Below are 21,075 nucleotides of genomic sequence, written 5' to 3' on the forward strand. Positions count from 1 at the left end.
TTCTCTGAGCACACTTAAAATTCACCTAAGAGGGAAAGTAAATCAAGCCCCTAAAACCTTGAAGATGAAGCCATTTCATGAGTCTTTTCCTTGGAGTGAAGGAGTTGGGGTGGGGGGAGGGAGGGGGGAAACAATGTGCCCAAGTCTCGTCCCAGTTCTGCAGACCAAAGCAGAAAAGCTTGCCAGTGGGGGTGAAGGGGCAGTTCAGCCCTTCCCCCCCCCCCCCCCCACCTCACAGAGTTCCCTTCAGAGCTGGAGGATGACCTCACCCTCAGGAATGAACCCAGAGAGATGCTGCTGTCCAGTGTTAATTCCAGGTGACCCCACCTTGGCTGAAGCAGTACAAGCCCCAGGGGACACGTAGGCCAAGAAAGTGGGGACAGGAGTAAGGTCAGAAGCTCTCTCTGGAATATAGAGCATTGGGCTTAGGCCTTGCTAGCTCCTAAGTCTTTTATGCCAGTAAGAAAACCATATCCCTTTAGACAGATGAAATATAAAAGGTTCCCTTTCCTCCCTGCAGAAGCAGCCCTGGGCCTACATTCCATTAAGGTGCCTCTGACACCCCAGGCCCAAATGACCCATCAACCACAGCAGCTCCCTGTCATCTGATATGCAGCATAGTTTTGTTCTTGTTTTGTTTTGTTTCGTTTTTGTCTGGAAAAAGAATTGTTAAATTTATTTTTTTAACTCCAGACCTAGACCAACCTTATCATGTTATCAAGGTCTCTGGAGGCAATGGGAAAGAAAGGCTTTTCAGGGACATCAATAGCCACTGGCTTTTGTCCCTATAATAAAAGGTGTGCTTCTCTCTTTGATCCTACCAATTAATGTCCCTTTTAGTTACTTAGAATTTTTCAGGACCTTGAATGGGGAGTCTCTCTGTAAATCCAAATTATTAATCTTTATTAAACCTTCCACAAACCAAAACAGACAAATAATACATCTACATTTTAAAAATCCACATTTGAAAGTCCTTCTAAGTATAATCCACTGTAATATATAGCCAGCAAAGCAACTGTGACGTTCTCTCATTTTTCTTACTAAATTTAGAAGCAAACATTTTCAGAACATGAAATTAAGCAACAAAGTTCATAGGATAATGAATAATATACCGTTTATGGTTAATTATTCTTGGTTCTAAAAAAGTCATCTTAGCCTCTTTGTAAAAATTGTGTGTGTAGTTATTGTACTTTGAAATATCATCAGATTCCTAGCTTCAAAAAGAAAATGGAAATCCTCAAACTATTTATGTGATACTGAAAGAAAATATTTCTTAAAAGAATGTAATGTTTAACTTTTTACTGCTTCCCTTTGTCCTGGGGCTGGCTTATAACTATGCAATACACAATTCTTTGTGCCATTAAAATTAAGGGTTTCGAGTATTTTTAGTCTTTTTAGGGTGTGGGGGGGACAATTTAGATTCAGAAAAGATATGATTGTTTCCCAACAGCTACTAAATCTGATGAATCATTACAATTATAAAGCAGATAGAATTACATTTAATCTTTCTTCATGAGGCGATAATCTCTACTTTTAACTCCGAACAGTACTCTGCTTTTATCTACCCTTAATATAGTATTTCAGACTCCAAAAATCAAGCATTTCTGAAATACTTGAATGAAAGTCACTTGTCTGCCTAATTTTTATTTCAGCTGTAGTTAAAGCAGGAGATGTAATTCTGAGTGAGTTCATTCTAATACTCCAATTACTGAGAGAAGATGAGTAGCCTCCTCTAGACAGGGTGCAGGCAGAGCCAGGTTTAGAAGTAAATCAAAGTGGCAGAGAGAGCCCTCAAAGATGGGGATGTAGAGGCCTCTCACTGTAATTTGGGTCCAGGCAGAGCAGAAGGAAATTAGGGTATGTGTTAAGAGGAAGTAATACAGATAAGTTGGTGCTAAAGGACTGGAAAAGACAAATGTAAGAAGAGATTTACATCCTGGCCATTCACCTAGTTAAGATGGATGTGAGTCTTAATGAGTACCAGAGAACCAATTCTAATTAATCTATTCATGGAGAAATGGTGGAAGAGGTTAGGAGCAGAAGGGGTAGAAATAGGGCCTCTCAGAATTTAGCTGCAGCTCAAGGAAGTTTTAACTTTTGAGTTGTCTAGTCTCCAAGGACCTAGGGAATGGTCTCATCTTGATACCCTGGGAGTAGTAAAGAGTCTATAAGATGTCAGTCACCACCCCTCAATTCCAACACAACCCCCTTAACCTGCACCTCTAATTTGAGTACTTAGCAGCCAAGAATCACTTCTAGTTAAAAGCCTGTGTTCCTTATATGCTCCATGATACAAAAAAAAACATATTTTTAATTTCATCAATTAAAAATTTGCTGTCTTTAATAACACTAATTGCTAATGATAGAAAATTCTTAACAAATTCTGTTTATCTGTTTTATGTAATCTGCTATTATTTTCCAAACAAAACCACTTTTTTGTTTTTCTTGTTCTTCACTCAGGTTAATGACCGCCTAAATCGAATGAATCAAGCAGCAACACTTTTTCTGCAGCAGATTGTTGAGAATGAAACCTGGGTGGGGATGGTGCACTTTGACAGTACCACCAGCATTAAAAGTGACCTAGTCCAAATAATAAGCCCCAATGAAAGAAACCAACTCTTGAATAGCTTGCCTACGGCAGCTGATGGAGGAACTTCCATCTGCGCTGGAATTGAATCAGCATTTCAGGTGAAACCCATGCTGCATGTATAGTTTGTTTTTTTTATTATTAGGACATTTTTCTATTAGTACTGCTGCATATAATTGCTCAATAATTTTAACATAACTAATTCTAAGAAATACAGAACTAAGAACATAAAAAATTCACTTGATTTTTCTTAATGGACCAATGAATCAATGAATAAACTGATGGGTGGATATATTATTATAAAAATGCCACTAGAGTATAAGTCCAATGAAGTCAGCAGCTTTGTTTTTTTTTTTCCCTTGCAACAATGGGTGCTCGATAAACGTTAGTTAAATAAATGAGAATGATTCAGCAACAAAAGTCATCAACTTTAAGGCATTGTAAAAGCTTTATGGTATGCCTCCACTGTGGGCCAGTTCACATTTCAGTTTTTGTGACATTAGTTAGGACAATCTGATGTGTATCTATTAAAGCAGATGTAGCAAGGACTGGTAGTCATAGAGTAAGGAACTCTGGTGAGGTCACGGGCTTTGACATCGGAGTACTGACTGCTGCTTTCCAGCTATGTGATCTTAGGCATTTTCAGTATCCTTGGACTCTCAATGCCTTAGCTATAAATATAGGCAAATAAGAACATCTACTTCATAGAATTATTATGAGAATTAAATAAAATGATATATTTATATACTTAGAACAATATTTATTATATTACACAGTAAATATTTAATTCACAACTGCTATTATCAATCTTATTTTTTTCCAAATTGTCTTCTTGAGCTTATAATGAATATCAAATATGTCATTTTCCTGCTTAGAAATTTTCACTCTCTCCTCAGTTTATAAATTAAGTCTGATTCCTTGGTCTGATATTCTTCAAGCCTCTTACCCTCTGAGTTCCCCTTTTCTGGTGCTCTGTGCTCTAACCAATTCACTGCACACGCTGCTCTCCATGGCCACCATGTAGTAAGAGCTCCGTCCCTTTGCCCAGGCAATTCTTCTGCCTAAAATGTTTCCTTCTTTTTATCTTTGCATGTTAAGATTCTACCAAATCTTCAAAATCCTTGCTCCTTCATGTAGTCTTCCCTGCTATTCACAACACTTATAAACTGTCTCTCATTTATGAATTCCATGGCATTTTAGTGTAGCTTTCTAACATGAAGTCTTAGATGAAGACTCCGATGATCACTTCCTAGCTCTTGGAACCTAAGCATGGTTCTTCATCCATGTAGTCATCAATTACCTCATTGGTAAAATGCGATGATGAAAGCTAGCACACAGAGTTGTTCATGCTTCAGTATATTCAAGATACATTTATTGTAGGAAGTAGGGGGAAAACATATATTTTAATTTATTCAACATATATTCATGTTCCAAAAAATGCTTCTCTGTTCTTGTGATACATGTAGGTTTAATGGGAAGCAGATAATACATATATAAATGAACAAAAACAATAATTGTAGGTTGTGAAGATAGTGTTGCCAAGAAACCAAACAGGATGATGTGACAGAGTAACTGGAAAAGTAGGGGCACTTCCTACCTTAGGTGGAGAGGCCATGAGGTCCTCTCAGAAGGGTAACATTTAAGTTACGATTTGAAGGATGAGAAAGAGCAGTTGGTTCAGGCAGAAAAGAAAGGGCCAAGTCCCTTAAGAAAGAGGTGGAAAAAAACTGGATTATTCTAAAAATTGATAGAGCTAGTGGCACTGGAATTTGACAAACGAGAAGATATGATATGTAGTCAGCAGGCAGACAATGACTAGATCTTTCAAAACTTTAAAAAAAAGTAAGAGGTTTTTATTTTATTTTAAGCACAACAGAAAGCTACTGAAGGGTTCTAAGTATCAGAGATTGATAATCAATTTATATTTTAAGAAAATGAACCTGGTTGCTCTGTATAAAATAAATAAATTGTGCTCTGGCCGGTTTGCTCATTGGATCAAGCATTGGCTGGCATATGAATGTCCTGCGTTCAATTCCTGGTCAGGGCATACAAGAGAAGTGACCATTTGCTTCCCCCCTCTTTACCCTTTCTTTCCCTCTCCCCTCCCACAACCAGTGGCTCAATTGGTTCCATTGTCGACCCCGGACACTGAGGATAACTCAATTGGTCTGAGCACATCAGCCTCAAGCACTAAAAATAGCTCAGTTGATTTGAGCATTGATTGGTCCCAGACAGGAGTTGTCAGGTGGATCCCAGTTGAGGCGCATGTGGGAGTCTGTCTCTCTATATAACCTCCTCTCACTTATAAAAAAAGGAAAAAGAAAGGAAAAATTAATTGTAGAGAATAAGAGCAGTAGTAGTGTAGTGATCTAGGGGCAGATTGGGAGCTTGGACTTGGATTAAATTACACATTGTATAAAATACATTCAATGCCTAGCAAGTATTCCAGAAAATGTAGCACTGTGATATTGTGTTGTTTCTCTTGAACTATAGAATATATTATCTTTGTCACTTGTCTCTATATCTCAACAAATATTTTTAAATGTAATTCCACTGTTTCCAGGAATGCAGGAACCATGTAATTCCTGTTGAGTCCCCAGAAGCTATGACAGTGACTATCACATCTTCAGTGCTTAATAAATAACTGATACAGGATAGGAAAGGTGAAGGAAAAAGAAATCTGCTTCATCTTTAGATCTTTATTTTGCAATGAAATATGTGGGGGAATGTCCTGGGGATGCTGTATGAAAGCTGTATGTGCATAAAAGCATTTCCTGTTTTTCAGTTTGCTTTTAGTGCCTGTCCCAGACCATATTTCTCCCAAATTGCAATATATGTAATGATCATTATTTGCCTCACAATATGCAAAAATTGAAATTGGGCTGTTCATGTTATTCCCTGATCCCTGTTTATTAAGGATTTCTACATTCTAAACCCTTTTCTGCAAGTCTACACACTCGCCCACTCCCAGTCCATGAAAACCACTGATAAATCTGTCATTTTTTCCCTTTTGGTCTGTACTGAATTTCTCAAGGTATACCAAAAAGCCTCTACCAATTGCACCTATCGAAGAAGATAAAATATAGTTGCTACCCTGTGACAAATTCTCTTTTTACTTTTACATAGAAGCTTAGATTTAGAAATCTGAGTGTAAACTGTTCAGCTTTAGGAAAAGGCTCAAGCCACAAATATAATTCATCTCAATAAACATAATTCATGTATTCTCTGAGCACCACCAACTTACTTAGTTTTGTGCTTGTTACCTATTTACCTGTATATACAGGTAACAACCACAAAACTAAGGTGGTGGTGCTTAGAGAATATATTTATATATGTGGGGGGAACCTTCTCATGTGTGCCTTGATTGGGGGGCTCCAGCTGAGCCAGTGACCCCTTGCTCAAGCCGGTGACTTGGGCTCAAGCCAGCAACCTTTGGGCTAAAGCCAGTAACCTCAGAATCCCAGGTCAACACTCTGTTTACTCCACCACCATCAGTCAGGCTGTGCTTGTTACTTTTAGATGTAAAATAAAAGTTTTATAACAAGATTCCTAACCTTGACTTGCTTAGAACTTTCTTTTTTCTATAAGCAGACTGAGTTGATAGCTCCCTAATTTAGAATCATTAAGTTTTTTTTTAATGTTGAAGTGGTATTTTAATGCATTTAACTGTCTATGCAACAGATTTTATACACTGAAGTTTTGTCAGAGAGAAGTCTGGTCAAAGACGGAAGAGAAATATTCAGTAACACACTCTGCAAATACATCTTTGGTGTCTGATTGACCTGCCTTCCTCAGACTGAGATGCCATTGTTATTTAGTCCAAGAAGGATGTTCAAAAGCCCTGCTCCCACATAACCTCATTTGAGCAAACAGTCCCTACGGCAGATGGACAGAAAAGAGTAATGTTCAAGTTCCTTTAGGGATTGTTGATTTCAAAGTCTGTAATTTTAAAACAGAAGTCATCTCTTCTCTTCTGTACACTTTTATTTTCTCTGTATATCTTTTTCTGATCTCCTATAAAGTGTACTTGTTCTAGGAACATTTAGTAATTATGCTATGATTATATTTATAGGTAATAAAAAAAAAATACTCCCAACTGGATGGATCCGAAATAGTGCTGCTGACTGATGGGGAGGACGGCTCTGCAATACAGTGTCTTGATAAAGTGAAAGAAAGTGGGGCCATCGTTCATTTAATTGCTTTGGGACCATCTGCTGATGAAGCAGTCAAAGAGATGAGCAATGTAACAGGTAAATAGATTCTAGTCCTTTAATAGAACTGCATACATGCCGAGACTGACAACTCAGTTTCTTGTGAAAATCCGAAGGCCAACATTGTTAAGAACTGTATCATAAATAAAAATGAACAATTTTCCTTAAGGGCTGTGTGAAATCTGGGAGCTTAATATATGGAAGTCTCTTTACTTTTTTTTTTTTGATGCTATGATTATTTGATGTGTTTCAACCAGTTGAGATTTCTTTAAGTGAGGTATGAGGGTAGCTTACACTTTCTGGTTATGACTTATATAAGTTAACATTTTAGAGTTAATCTTTACACCAGGGGTCTCAAACTCAACTCAGCATGTGGGCGGCAGAGCAAGATCACAGCCGTTGGGCCGCACTAGGTCTACAAAAGGCAACTGTTACGCAACACGTTTCTCACTGCAGTTGAAAACAAAAAAAAATCAGTACAACAAGCACAATCGTACATGCAGTTTACTCAGTGTCACAAAACGACCAGAAACTGTAGTTCGCATCACAACTGCTGTTAACTAAGCTAATATCTAGCTAGGATGCTAGAGAAATAAAAAATACAAGTAGGCTCCTAGGCTTACTTAATTTTATCCAAAATATTTTGAACTTTGTGGATTAGTCTGCGGGCCGCACAAAATTGTTTGGCGGGCCGCGAGTTTGAGACCCCTGCTTTACACCAATCTGGTTTGGGTCCCTTTTAATAATATATACTGAAACTATTATTTGTTCACCCTGTTACCTTAAAATTACTAAATTGTGATAAGTACTTATTTTCTAGAAAACAACCCAGTTAATGTATTTACATTTTAGGAGGAAAACATTATTATGCCTCGGATCTGCTTCAGAACAATGGCCTCATTGATGCTTTCGCAGCCCTGGCATCAGAAAACGCCCCTGTTTCCCAGCAGTCTCTGCAGGTCTGAGTTCCCACTCCTTAAGTTTTATGTTTGCATTTAGCCATAACCAAGAAAAATAATTTAGTTATTATAAGTTTTAAGTTCTATATTTTTCTCAAAGTAAATTGTTAATTAAAATCAAAACTTCAGCATAAAATAGAAATTATTCTTTAGATATGGCCAAATTAAGTAGTCAAATAGTGAACTAAGTAGTGAAATAGCCAACATAGTTTTTCTTTTCCTTTTCCCCTAGAGTTTGGTTACAGTATAACATCAAAATGTTAAATTTTTCATACAAAATAGACTGTCTAATAATATAGTATCCATTTTTCTATGACACATAAAAATATATCTCATACTTCCAAGATTTCTCTCACACTTCACTGCTGTGGAATAAATTAGGTTAGGGTGAACTCAAGACTTGGAAAAGGAAGAAAAGTAGTTTGGAAAGAAATTCATTTGGAGAAAAAGAATAAATATTTTTAAAAATTAGGATTTCCTTTATGTCTTTAACCACTCTTTTCACTGGCTTTTTATTTTATTCACCTCTCCTCTGAACTCTTTTTAATCTGTGTTTAAATAACACCCTCATTCCCTGTTACTTGATTGAAAAACTTGGACTAAACTTCGACTCTTTATTCATACCCCATGTAAAATGTCAACACAGACTATTTTCTTGAAAAATATTTTTTCACAAAGTTCTATTTTTGTTCATTTCCATTTCCACAAAGTCTATATCATGTCACCTATGTGAAGACTTGTCTTCCATCTTCTAGTTTTCCAGGTCACTGCCTACATTAAAACTTGACATAATCACCTAAACAAATCTATTTTCCTCTAGTCTCCAATGATGAAGAGCACATACATTACAGGAGGCAGGATTAGGATTATATGTGCAGATTGATCTGGAGATCTGGTTTGTAGCTTCACCTTGCAAACAGATTAAAAATTGATCTGGGGTCTAGCTTGGTAGTGTATAGAAAATGAACTGCAAGAGAATAAAACTAATTTCTGAGGGCTTCAATCTGGTTGATTTCGAAAATGATGATACTACTTTCTAACACTGACAAGTAAAGAGGGAGAACTGATTTTAAGAGAATTATTTTGGGTTCTGCTTAAAACCTTAGTAGAATTTAAAGGATGGTGGGACATTAAAATAGAATATTCCAAGAGAATTTTAACTCTAAGAGCCGGATACAGAAAGTCAGCCAGAAAAAAGACATTTGCATACAGGAAGTACTCCAAGTTTTAAAAATGGACTTCTTAAACTGTACGAAAGGGGCAGAAAAGTTTTGTTCCCCTCACTTAAATGGTGGCAGGAACACAGAAGAAAGGTTGTTCTCCACTCCCGCCCAGTTATTTTCCCCTAGTACCAAAGCTTTCTAACTTTCTTACAAGTTTCCGGTGGGACGTCTCAAAAAGGCATTCATATTTAACTGGATAATAATATTTTATCCACTCAAAGACATGTCCACTTAACACAGGACTGAGATTTTTGTCATTGCAATGATGTTTCAATGGTAGAATTCACTCTCCTCTCTCAGCACTGATATGGAGGTATTTGGGTTTAGGACTGGGTTGGAGTAGAAATGGAACTTCCCAATATTTCCTGAAATGACACATTGTAGACAGCACCTTCTTGGTCAATAGATAAAGTTTGCTGTACTTGACTAAGAGTAATATGCAAAGATTTGAAAAACTTTCTTTGAGACTCCTCTCAGAGAAAGGTCCTAACATTCTTTTCTCTTCTCTTCTCAAAAGTCCAACCTTCATAAACATCATTTTGTCCTCTTTACACTCTTTTTTTTTTTTTCAAGTGAGAGGAGTGAGATAGAGACATAAACTCTAGCATGCACCCCAACCAGGATCCACCCGGCAACTCCTGTCTGGGGCCAATGCTCTGCCCATCTGGGGCCATAGTCCCAACCGAGCTCATACTAAAGCACTGAGGCAGAGGCTTCACAAAGCTATCCTCAGTGCCCAGGGCCAATGCACTCAATCCAGTAGAGCCAAGGCTGCAGGAGAGGAAGAGAGATAGAGAAAAGAGAGAAGGGTGGAGAAGCAGATGGTCACTTCTCCTGTGTGCCCTGACCAGCAATGGAACCCAGGATATACAAACCAGGCCAACGCTCTACCACTGAGCTGGCGAGGGCCCTCTTTATTCTATTGTTGGACATGTTTATCATCCAGGACTACTAACTACAGAATGTGTGAAGAATTATTTGAAGATTTCACATCAGAAAAATAACCATGAGTGTTTGTCTTTTTATTTGCTTTCTACTCAAATACTGTAGCCACCACCAATAAGTGTTTTCTTTCAGGTCATCACAAAGATGGATAAACTCAGTGTGATTTGCACACACACACACACACACACACACATACCTTACAGCTAATTTTTCATCAATGTTGTATCACCCTTTAATGCTAAAGTCTCATGTGGGCATTTACAAAAACAACTGGGAAAAATAATACAACCATGTCTCCAGCTGTAAAATACATTCTCTTGCTCTAATGCTTTTATTATACTATGTCCTTTTCTCAGCCCCTATATATCCACACTTTCTGACTAATAACTGTCACATCCCAACCAGCCTTCAGAGAGATCACAAGCCTCAGGTGGTATACCCTTTGTAAGTTTGTTCCCAGGCCAGAAATTAGAAACTATGTTTAAAATAAATAAATAAATAAATAAATAAATAAATAAATAAATAAATAAATAAATAAAATTACTCTTTTCCTCATTCATTAATTTTTTAAAAATATATTTATACAGCTTGAAAGTAAGGGATTAACGCTTAGCAATAATACCTGGATGAATGGAACTGTAATAATTGATAGCACTGTGGGAAAGGACACACTCTTTCTCGTCACATGGGAGAACCGGATTCCCATTATTTCTCTCTGGGATCCCAATGGAAGATCAATGGGAAGTTTCACAGAGGACAGAGTTTCCAAAATGGCCTATCTCAGTATTCCAGGAACTGCAAAGGTAAGCAATCAGCTTTTTTTATTTCCACCCAGATTTGTTTCATAGCTAAAAATACATTGTTTAATATCATAAATATGAGTACCAATACTTATCTTCAAAATTAAGATAAAATACAATGTACTTTCTATACCTGTATGGTCCTGGAAATTAGGCTGGCAGGGAAGGTAGGAAAGAACTTATGCATTAGGAGGAAGAAAGAGAAGGGGAAAAATTAGGTAGAGTAACAGTCATTTGGAGGAGGCAATGCAGGAGTCTGTGCAACTTGGTGTGTAGATAGTCGTTCCTTATTAGCATTACCAGACCATACAGTCTGCAAATTCTGAGGTCAAAAATAAGGCCAAGGAAAACTTTTTAAAACTTATTATTCCCAGCAGAGATATCACAATTTGGACACCGTGAATGACAACAGCCAGGATGCCCTGTCCAAAGTGCCTTGACTCTCATCCTTTTACCTTCAAAAAAGCCTCAAAAATCTCAAAGCCCTGTTTACTCTGCAACACTTTGATAAGGTTTTTTTTAGAGTTGGATAATGGAACTGCAGAAAATAGCTAGATCTTGGATACTTACTATATTTCCATTGAATTTTTAGGCGGGTGTTTGGACGTATAGTCTTAAAGCCAACACAAAACCAGAAACATTAACTATAACAGTTAATTCTCGGGCAGCAAATGCTTCTGTACCTCCAATCATAGTGAATGCTAAAATGAATCAAGACACAAACAGCTTCCCCAGTCCAATGATTGTTTATGGAGAAGTTACACAAGGGTATTTACCTGTTCTTGGAGCCAAAGTGACTGCATTCATTGAATCAAAAAATGGAAACACAGAAGTTTTGGAACTCTTGGATAATGGTGCAGGTAATTCACAGGTTTTTTTTTTTTAAAAAAAGAATAAGCCTAAGCCCTGGCCAGTTGGCTCAGTGGTAGAGCGTCGGCCCAGCATGTGGATGTCCTGGGTTCAATTCCCAGTCAGGGCACACAGGAGAAGTGCCTATCTGCTTGTCCACCCCTCACCCTCTCACTTTTCTCTCTCTCTCCCTCTCTCTCTCTCTCTCTCTCTCTCTTCCTCCTCCTCCTCCTCCTCCTCCTCCTCCTTCTCCTCCTCCTTCCCTCCTGCAGCCACAGCTCAATTAAAGCAAGTTATTCCTGGGTGCTAAGTATAGCTTCATGGCCTCTGCCTCAGGTGCTAAAAAATGGCTCTGGCTGTAGTGGAGCAAGGGCCCCAGGTGGGCAGAGCATCGCCCCCTAGTGGGCTTGCAGGGTGGAACCTGGTCGGGGCACACACAAGAGTCTATCTCTGCTTCCCTTCCTCTCACTAAAAAAAAAATAAATAAATAAAAAAATAAGCCTATATTTTCATTTTCATTACCGGGGATGTGTTATGGGTCCTATGGCAGCATGGAGGAGAGAAAGACACCAAGAAAACTGACGCAGATTGTGATGAACTGCAGGCCCAGCAGGAAATTTTATCCAGGTGAAACCTACAAAAAGATTAGCAAATATTTCACACATAGTAACATCCAATTAATGTTATTTAATGTCATTATTATCTGTCATCTAGACAATTAATGTCTACTACCAGACAGAAAGGTTTCATTCAAGAGACTGAGGACAGCATCAGAAATCCTGAACAAGCAGTTTCTTAGGGCCACATCAGAAAGTCTGGCCAGCGAGAGTGAAGCACAGCAGCCCTAAGGGGCTAAGTGGTAGAACCTGGACCCCCAGCAGGGAAGGGGGACAGGTAAGAGCAATTCCCAAATTGCAAATATAGTCTTGGGAACTGAGGCCCAAGGGCAGGCGGAACTGCCCCAAGGGAGGAGGCAGCAACACAAGGGCATCAGATACCAGGTCTGCCTGCAGGAAATAAGACTAGTGGTGACCATGCTGTCTCCCTGGCCTGTCTGTGTGAGTGGTGTTTGAAGACCTTTTTAACAGACTCTGGGTTATTCTGGGAAGTAACCTTATTTTGAGAGGTCAATGAGCAAGGAGAAAACCAATGTGACAGGCATCTGAATTATCACAGATTTCTATCAGTGTCTTATGCAATGTAATTAGTAATTCATTCAGTTTATGATCCTATCGTCAACAAGAATTGGCCCTGTGAATAATTTAGAAGGTAAAGATTCTTTGGTACACCCCAGTGATTTCACCTGATGTGACAGTATTTTCCTCAACTGTCCTCTAACTCTTCCTTTTCCCCCAACCCCCTCCAAGCTACATTAAAACTTACCTTCATCTTGTCGTTTCTCAAGGTTTTACCAGGTAGCTACTTAGCTAATTTGGAATGATTTTACCTGAGAATACATTGATCATAACCAATGTCTTGGAGCCGAGGTTCTTACACTTTCGAAAGCAAAGGAATCAGTTGGAGGTCTTCTAATAACACAGAGTTCTGGGCCCAATTCCTAGGAGGTCTAAGGAATTGTATTCCTAATACAATCCAGAGAAATGCAGATGCTCTGGGTTCAAGAATCTCATTGTAAGAACTTCTGTCTTAGAATGCTAAACGCCCTGAGAAATGGTTTGCAGTTTAGCAAATAACTTCAGTACTCATGATATCAAGAAATATGCTTATGATGCAGTATTCCTGAACTCCCCCAATTGCTCATTCTTAAAAATAGACAGGTCTTTCCACTATCAGATCAGGAGGTTAATGGATCATAGAGCAAGAGGTGAGGATTAGAAGAAAAAAAAAGGATGGTTGAAGATTATATAAAAATGTTAATTTGTAGGTGACAATAATGAGAATTAAATCCTATATTAATTTACTTTTTCTCTAGTGGAAATGTTTCTGATTTGAACATAGATATGACATAATTATATGTTTAGATAAAGTAAGAGATTCAGACAGGATTTGGCTGAGAAATGGCAAGAAAGGTATATAATAATCTGCATATAAGTTGATAATGTGAAGTTATTTATTATATACACATCAGTATCAGTGTGCCATGTGTGTGATATTATATTTATTATAAAATAACATATAACATTATAAATGTATTATACATAAATATATAGATCGTAACTCAAGGATATCAATTTAACAAGCTACTGTTGGATAAAGCATAATGGAAATATTCCTCAAAGGGTCAATCACAAAATAGGGAGCCCAATCTAAAAGATATGCTTATAAAGGCCATGTGCTTGCTTTAGAAAATGTATAAATTTCTCCTTTTCTTGACAATAATAATTTATTCCTTAATTTCTATGACAAGGTGCTGATACTTTCAAGAATGATGGGGTCTACTCCAGATACTTTACAGCTTATTCAGAAAATGGCAGGTACAGCCTAAAAGTACGGGCTGTTGGAGGAGCAAATGCTGTCACACGGAGCTTACGGCATCCACCAAATAGAGCCAAGTATATACCGGGCTGGGTAGTGGATGGTAAGTAGTTCATGATATCTGCAACCCACTGCTGGCTGGAATAATCATGAGTTGATGTGATTAAGACTTCAAATATTTTGCAACTCATAGTTTTTTTCATCTCTAAAATAAAGTTCTCAGTCATACTGGAGTTTGCCTTCAAATTAACCTATGCTCTGGTACAGCGTCTAGCATCTAGTAGACATTCATACATGTCAGCCATTATATTAATTTGGAGTACCTTACCTATAGCAACAATTGTATGACACTTTTCCAACTAAGGGTAAAGGAAACAAGCTAATATCTTATGTACCTATGCATAAGCCAATAGCAGTATTTACCCTTTAGGTTACATGTAATGTGAAAGTTACCTAAGTGAGCAAACATTTATTCTGAATATTTTTTTTAAGCAAGAGAGACAGGAACAGACAAAGGCAGACAGGAAGAGAGGAAGATGAGAAGCATCAACTCATAGAGCACCTTATTTGTTCATTGATTGCTTTCTCATATGTGCCTTGACATGGAGGCTCCAGCTGAGCCAATGACCCCTTGCTCAAGCCAGTGACCTTAGGCTCAAGCCAGCAATCTTGGGCTTCAAGCCAGTGACCCCGTGCTCAAACTGGTGACCTAGGGGTTTTGACCCTGGGTCCTTAGAGTACCAGGCTGATACTCTATCCGCTGTGCCACTGCCTGGTCAGATGTTTAGTTTGAATATTTTTAAGTCAAAATAAAAATGTATTGAGCAAGGTGATAATAAGGATTAAAAATGCATTCCTTGTTAATTTTTTTTGTGTTGTCCCTTATTTGTGACTTTGGGGAGCCTTCTGTTGATGAGTGGAATATAACCTGAAGTATTATTCCTTAGCACTGGAGTTGTCAACTCTTTTACGCATGGCGACCAGTGAAAATAGAAAAATTATTTCAGGAACCACGAAGGCTGAAATCACCCTGAGCATAAGCTATTTGAATACAATCATTGGGTCTACAATTTTCACACAACATCAGGGTGGTTAACTCTGTCACAGACTGGCATGAAATTTCTGAAGGGCTGGTCTGCAGACCGCAGTTAAAAACACTGCTCGTACTTGCAACAGGGAGGAAGGGAAGAACCTGGCACAAGTGGTTAGAAGGAACTGGAGCAACTTCTCCAGGCTTATTCCCAGATAAAGGTAGTTTGAGAAATAAAGAAATTCCCTTTAAAAAAAAAAGCTTTTATTAAATTATATAACATTATTCCCATTCAGGGAAGCCTTAATTCCTTAGCAATTCATTATCCAATTTATCCTACAATATCCATACACACACACACACACACACACACACACACACACACACACACACACACACACTGTTTCACAAACTCCCAACTGTAAACTCACTTTTGCCCCACACTTTTTTACATATATAAGAGGAGAGGACAAGTGGAACAGAGATTCCATTGAAAACACTAGTAGAATTGTGCTCATTATAAACAAAGAAATTTTTAATGCAGGGAAAATTGAAGCAAATCCACCAAGACCTGAAATTGATGAGGATACTCAGACAAACTTGGAGAGTTTTACCAGAACAGCATCTGGAGGTGCATTTGTGGTTTCAAATGTTTCACTTCCCTTGCCTGACCTGTACCCACCAAGTCAAATCACAGACCTTGAAGCCACACCTGATGGGGATATGATCAACCTAACGTGGACAGCACCAGGAGATGATTTTGATGTTGGAAAAGGTAAGGATGAAGTGTCATGTGGCAATGGGTATGTGAAAGATGTTCATGCAAAAGCAAAGGTATAAGGGTGGGTGGGAAAAGAGAACAATGTGTAATTGTATTAATTTTATAATCTGATACTTTTAAATTTACCATGTTAACCATTTTTTATATTTATTGATTTTTGAGAGATATATGGAGAGAGAGGGGAAAGAGAGAGTGAGAGAAATATCAATTTGTTGTTTCACTCATTTCTGCATTTATTGGTTGATTTATTTTTTATTGTGCCCTGACTAGGGGATCAAACCCACAACCATGGCACATGGGGATACATTCTAACAAATTGAGCTACGGGGCCAGAGCTATAATCTGATATTTCTGAATCAATGAAATATGACACATTTTAACTGGTCCCACTTTCAAACAGAAAAGGTAGCAAAGGCAAAGTTTAAAAATAAAAATTCAGTTTATATTAAAAAAAAAAAACCTAGTAAGGCTTTAGATACGAGCATAAACTTGACATAGCTAAACAATATTTTTGAGGAGAATCAATGAAAAGGAATTGAATATGTATGCTTTTCTAGTTTCTAAACTACATGTACCTTTTTTATTTTCTTAGTTCAACGGTATATCATAAGAATAAGTGGGAGCATCCTAGATCTAAGAGACAATTTTGATCGTGCTTTCCAAGTAAACACTACTGATCTGTTACCAAATGATGCCAACTCCAAAGAAACATTTGCATTTAAACAAGGAAATATTGCAGAAGAAAATGCAACCCACATATTCATTGCTATTCGAAGTGTGGATAAAAGCAATTTGGTATCAGAACTATCCAACATTGCACAAGTAGCTTTGTTTATTCCTCAAGCAGATGCTGATGACAGTCATCCAAATCCTGATGAAAATTACCCTACTTCTGGAATTAACATTACTTCTTTGGTGTTGATAGTGGTTGGGTCTGTGGTAGCTGTTAGTATTATTGTAAGTGCCACCATTTGTATCTTAAACAAGAAGAAAAATTCGAGGCAACTTACATCAAGGTTTTAAAAATCATCAACAACAGAAGTATAGGATATTTTTGAATATTTAAATTCATCCTGTGTGATCATGAACTCATAAAAATAATTTCAAGAGGTCTAGAAGGGATACGTTAAGTATAAATATCCAGGGGTATTTGAAAAATTGTAAGTCAATACCAAAATTTAATAAGTGTATTTAGTCATTATTTTGTTTATCAGAAAAAGTAATGAATAAAAACCTTTTTTTAATATTGATGCCATTTGTATATTATTTGATACAAAAGCTGTCTAGAATAAAACTTTAAATTTTATCAAAAAGTTAAAAATTGTCTATGTGAATAGTCAAATACAAGTGTAAGAAAGCAAATAATCTGTATTTGGTCTTGGAACTTTTAAATGTAAATGATGTTACTGTATTTTCCCAAAGTTTCCAAATTATATACTACTATATACAATATAAATAAGGTCATGTTTAGTGCAATTCATTGACATGAAAAATACTAACAAAAAAATTAGTTACCACCTTTCAAACCATAGTCTCTCTTATTTTGGTTCAATATAATCATATATATTTCAGATAAAGAAAACAAAATTTTAAAATATATTTTAATAATTATCACTGAGTCATAGCCTAGGAGTCACAACCATAGCAATGAGTGAGATCAATTAAAGAGGGAAAGTAGGTTGGGAAGCACAGGTTTACATGCCAGGCCTACCAGAGACCCTAAAGATGCAAACAAACTGAAACAAAAGAGCGTGTAACTATGGGCCTACTAGGGTGCTGAAAGAATTTTTCTTCATAGAATAGGTGGACTTATGAGTCCAAGTTTACAAGCATATGGCTCCCTTGTTCCTCACTTTGCACAGAGTTTTACCCCATAGTTCAGTTTCCTGAGGAACTGGACAGGCACAAAGGTCAGCATCACCACTTGCCTCCTTATCTACTGTAACCTTGGCAGGAATTATTAACAGGTTTGCAAGTAAACCAAAATGAAAGTCATATAAACCAAGTTTCGTGGTCACTTTTAACAATCTTTAAACATAGAACAGACTTTTTGATATGACATAATCAATTTGGCATGATTAGCAGGATTGACAAAAAGGGTATTGTGGTTTAAATTGAAAGTAGTAAAGAAGGGACAAGTAGTTACATGGGAGACCCCTAGTCACTGGGAAGGTCTGAGTTACTCTCACAGCAATCTTGGGAAAAGAAGCTGTGTAGCAGGGCATTTAGATACAGTGCTACTGAAGCAGGTCTATCAGCAGTGCAGTGCCCTTAGGGGACCGGTAACCACTCAGCCAGTGAGACGACTGTGGATGTACAGGTGAACCAGTGGTGGGGTCCAGTCGGATCACACTGGTTCGGCAGAACCTATACCTAACTTTTAGTTGAGTTCAGCAAACCAGTTGTTAAAATGGCACTTGTAATCAGGGTTCTCTCTAAGGTGGACGCCTGGGCAGCTGCCCAATGTGGAAATCACAAATTTACATTCCTTACTCTTTTTCAATGTTCATCTGTGCAACAGCGTATTTTAAGTGTCCGCAGTAATATTCATTCTGTCCATAGCTGAATAAAAATTGACAGAACTATGCTTGTAATATTTATTTATTCATTTCATAAAACTCATTATGCATTTGATAAAATACTACATTTTATTATCTCACATTTGTTACTTCAGTAACAAACATAAAGAGAAAAAGTGCCAACCAGTGGGTGACAACTTGTATTGTTTTTTGTCAGGCATTATTTAATATTTTTTCATTAATATTTTTAAACTCTTTCTTATAACATAACCTAATTTTGTGTACCTCTTTTATTGTTCTTATTTAAGTATTAAATATAAGAAATAATAAACTACCCTTTAGTATATATTTTTTTATACTTAAAACAATCATTAGGGCAGTGAACCATTTGTTAAGCTATTTGAATCCCTCCACTGAGGTGAACATAAACAAAATGTAGAAAATGGGTAAGTGTAGGCCATCTGGCCTTTTGCTGAGCAAATAAAAGCCTGAAATTCTGTGTCAGCAACAGAAATAATACACAATAACTAGACTTTCCCTGTGTCTTTTTCATCCACCCATCACACAGTTCTGGCAAAGCCTACCAGCCTGGTTTTTATTACCCTTCCAGATGCTCTAATACAGGGGTTGGAAACCTTTTTGGCTGAGAGAGTCATGAATGCCACATATTATAAAATGTAATTTTATGAGAGTCATACAATGACCCATGTACGCATTATCCAATAAAAATTTGGTGTTGTCCCAGAGGACAGCTGAGATTGGCTCCAGCCACCCGCAACCATGAACATGAGCAGTAGGAAATGAATGGATTGTAAAACATGAGAATGTTTTATATTTTTAATGTTATTTTTTATTATTAAAGATTTGTCTGCAAGCCAGATGCAGTCATCAAAAGAGCCACATCTGGCTCACGAGCCATAGGTTCCCGACACCTGCTCTAGTGCAATAGCTATGCTCCATCAGTGGACGAGTGGATTAAAAAGCAGTGGTACATATACACAATGGAATACTATGCAGCTGTGGAAAAGAAGGAAATCTTACCTTTTGCAATAGCATGGATAGACCTGGAGATTATTATGCTAAGTGAAATAAACCAGGCAGAGAAAGACAAATATCATATGATCTTACTTATTATGTGGAATCTAATGAACAAAGTAAACTAAGAAAGGAATAGAGGAAGAGGTGGGGTCACAGGGAGCAGAGGGACAGCTGTTAGAGGGAAGGGGGATGAAGGGATGAGATCAGAGAAGGTGAAGGGATTAGTGAAATTATATATACATAACACATAGATTCAGATAGCAGGATAGCAAATCCCATAGGGAAGGTGGGGAGGGAGTCAAGGGGAGGAGAGAAAAGGGGGTCTAATAGGGGCATGTTGTTGGGGGTATTATATTGAGTGGGACATGTGAATTCATGTTAACAGAATATTTGAAAATTTTAAGGAAAAAAAAACTATTGGGGAGCCATCAAGTTATCTACAACCAATAAAGGTTGTCCAAAAATCTAATTTTTTAAATGTCAAATTTTATCATTAGCAATAAATATTGTTGATTGTCTTTCTTGGCCCTGGCTGGTTTTCTCAGTGGTTAGAGCATCAGGCTAGTGTGTGGTCATCTGGGGTTTGATCCCCTGTTAGGGAACAGCTGAGAAGTAACCATATGCTTCTTAGCCCCTCCCTCTTCCCCTTCTCTCTCACTTCCCTCTCACAGCCAGTGGCTCAATCAGTTTGAGCGTCAGCCCTGGGCACTGAGGATAGCTCGATCAGTTCAACCATTGGCCCTAGACAGGGTTTGCCAGATGGATCCTGGTCAGGGCACACGTGGAAGTCTGTCTCTCTACCTCTCATTTAAAAAAAAAAAAAAAAAAAGACATGGTGCTTTTGAAACACTAAGTAGTTCAGCTCACACCTTTTGCCAAGATGGTTTTCCTCAAGTACAAACATTGTACTTTGCTATGCAGCAGGAGTGCTATTTCATCACAAAGAATATAAAAGATGTGTATTCAAGGTTAGAGATTCAATGTCAACATATTAAAAATTACTAGTAACTTTTAGTATTATTATCAAAATACATTTGACCTTTCTTATGCTCTGAAAAAATGTTGAAGACTTTTAGTGGTCTGCAAACAACACTTTGAGGACCATGGGCTTAGATCAACCTGGATTTACCCTTGAGCTTGAGATGGAAGTGACTTTCATCAATCAATGAGAGTTGATTCAATCATGAGAGTTGAAGATACAGAACATAACTGAAGTTCGACAGTGAGAAGGAAAAGTGGATATTGAGGCAACTTACAGAGTGTGCTACAATATACCTGCATTGAGATACGTACAAAATTCATAATAGTAAACTGCATAATAATCAATTGGGACATTCTCTGAATTAAAATAATGCTCCATATTATAGGAAGAGCTACAGAAAATCAGTCAAAATAATTGCTAGCATCCAGGATTCTTGTGACATCAGAAACACTTTGAAGAAGGTAGGGATCGTAACTTAATATTATATACCCGTCTTCCTAGCAGAGTGCCTGACAAATCACAAGTGTCCAGTCATAAATTTTGTTGAATGAGTAAATAAATAAAGGAACAGATCAACAAACTAGAAGAATGAGGAGAATATTCACAAATTCAGAGCATGAATACAGAATGACATTACAAATGTGATGGCATAAAGAAACAAAGTAAAGCTAGTAAATTCTGACAAGTATCTACATGGAAATTAAGCTACCAGTTC

The 21,075-nt window shown here is 37.5% G+C and overlaps 1 protein-coding gene across 1 annotated transcript in view; it reads left to right on the top strand.

Annotated features, from left to right (window-relative positions):
• Positions 1 to 19,903, top strand: part of CLCA4 (chloride channel accessory 4) — a 38,749-nt gene extending 18,846 nt beyond the window's left edge. The window contains exons 7-14 of the mRNA XM_066376715.1: positions 2,460 to 2,688; positions 6,660 to 6,837; positions 7,651 to 7,757; positions 10,513 to 10,728; positions 11,318 to 11,585; positions 13,943 to 14,113; positions 15,585 to 15,815; positions 16,414 to 19,903. Of these exons, the coding sequence (XP_066232812.1) occupies positions 2,460 to 2,688; positions 6,660 to 6,837; positions 7,651 to 7,757; positions 10,513 to 10,728; positions 11,318 to 11,585; positions 13,943 to 14,113; positions 15,585 to 15,815; positions 16,414 to 16,844 (1,831 nt within the window). The 3' untranslated portion in view covers positions 16,845 to 19,903. The remainder of the gene's footprint in view (positions 1 to 2,459; positions 2,689 to 6,659; positions 6,838 to 7,650; positions 7,758 to 10,512; positions 10,729 to 11,317; positions 11,586 to 13,942; positions 14,114 to 15,584; positions 15,816 to 16,413) is intronic.
• Positions 19,904 to 21,075: the final 1,172 nt, after the last annotated feature.

Source organism: Saccopteryx leptura, chromosome 3, assembly GCF_036850995.1.
Source record: "Saccopteryx leptura isolate mSacLep1 chromosome 3, mSacLep1_pri_phased_curated, whole genome shotgun sequence".
Lineage (NCBI taxonomy): Eukaryota > Metazoa > Chordata > Mammalia > Chiroptera > Emballonuridae > Saccopteryx > Saccopteryx leptura.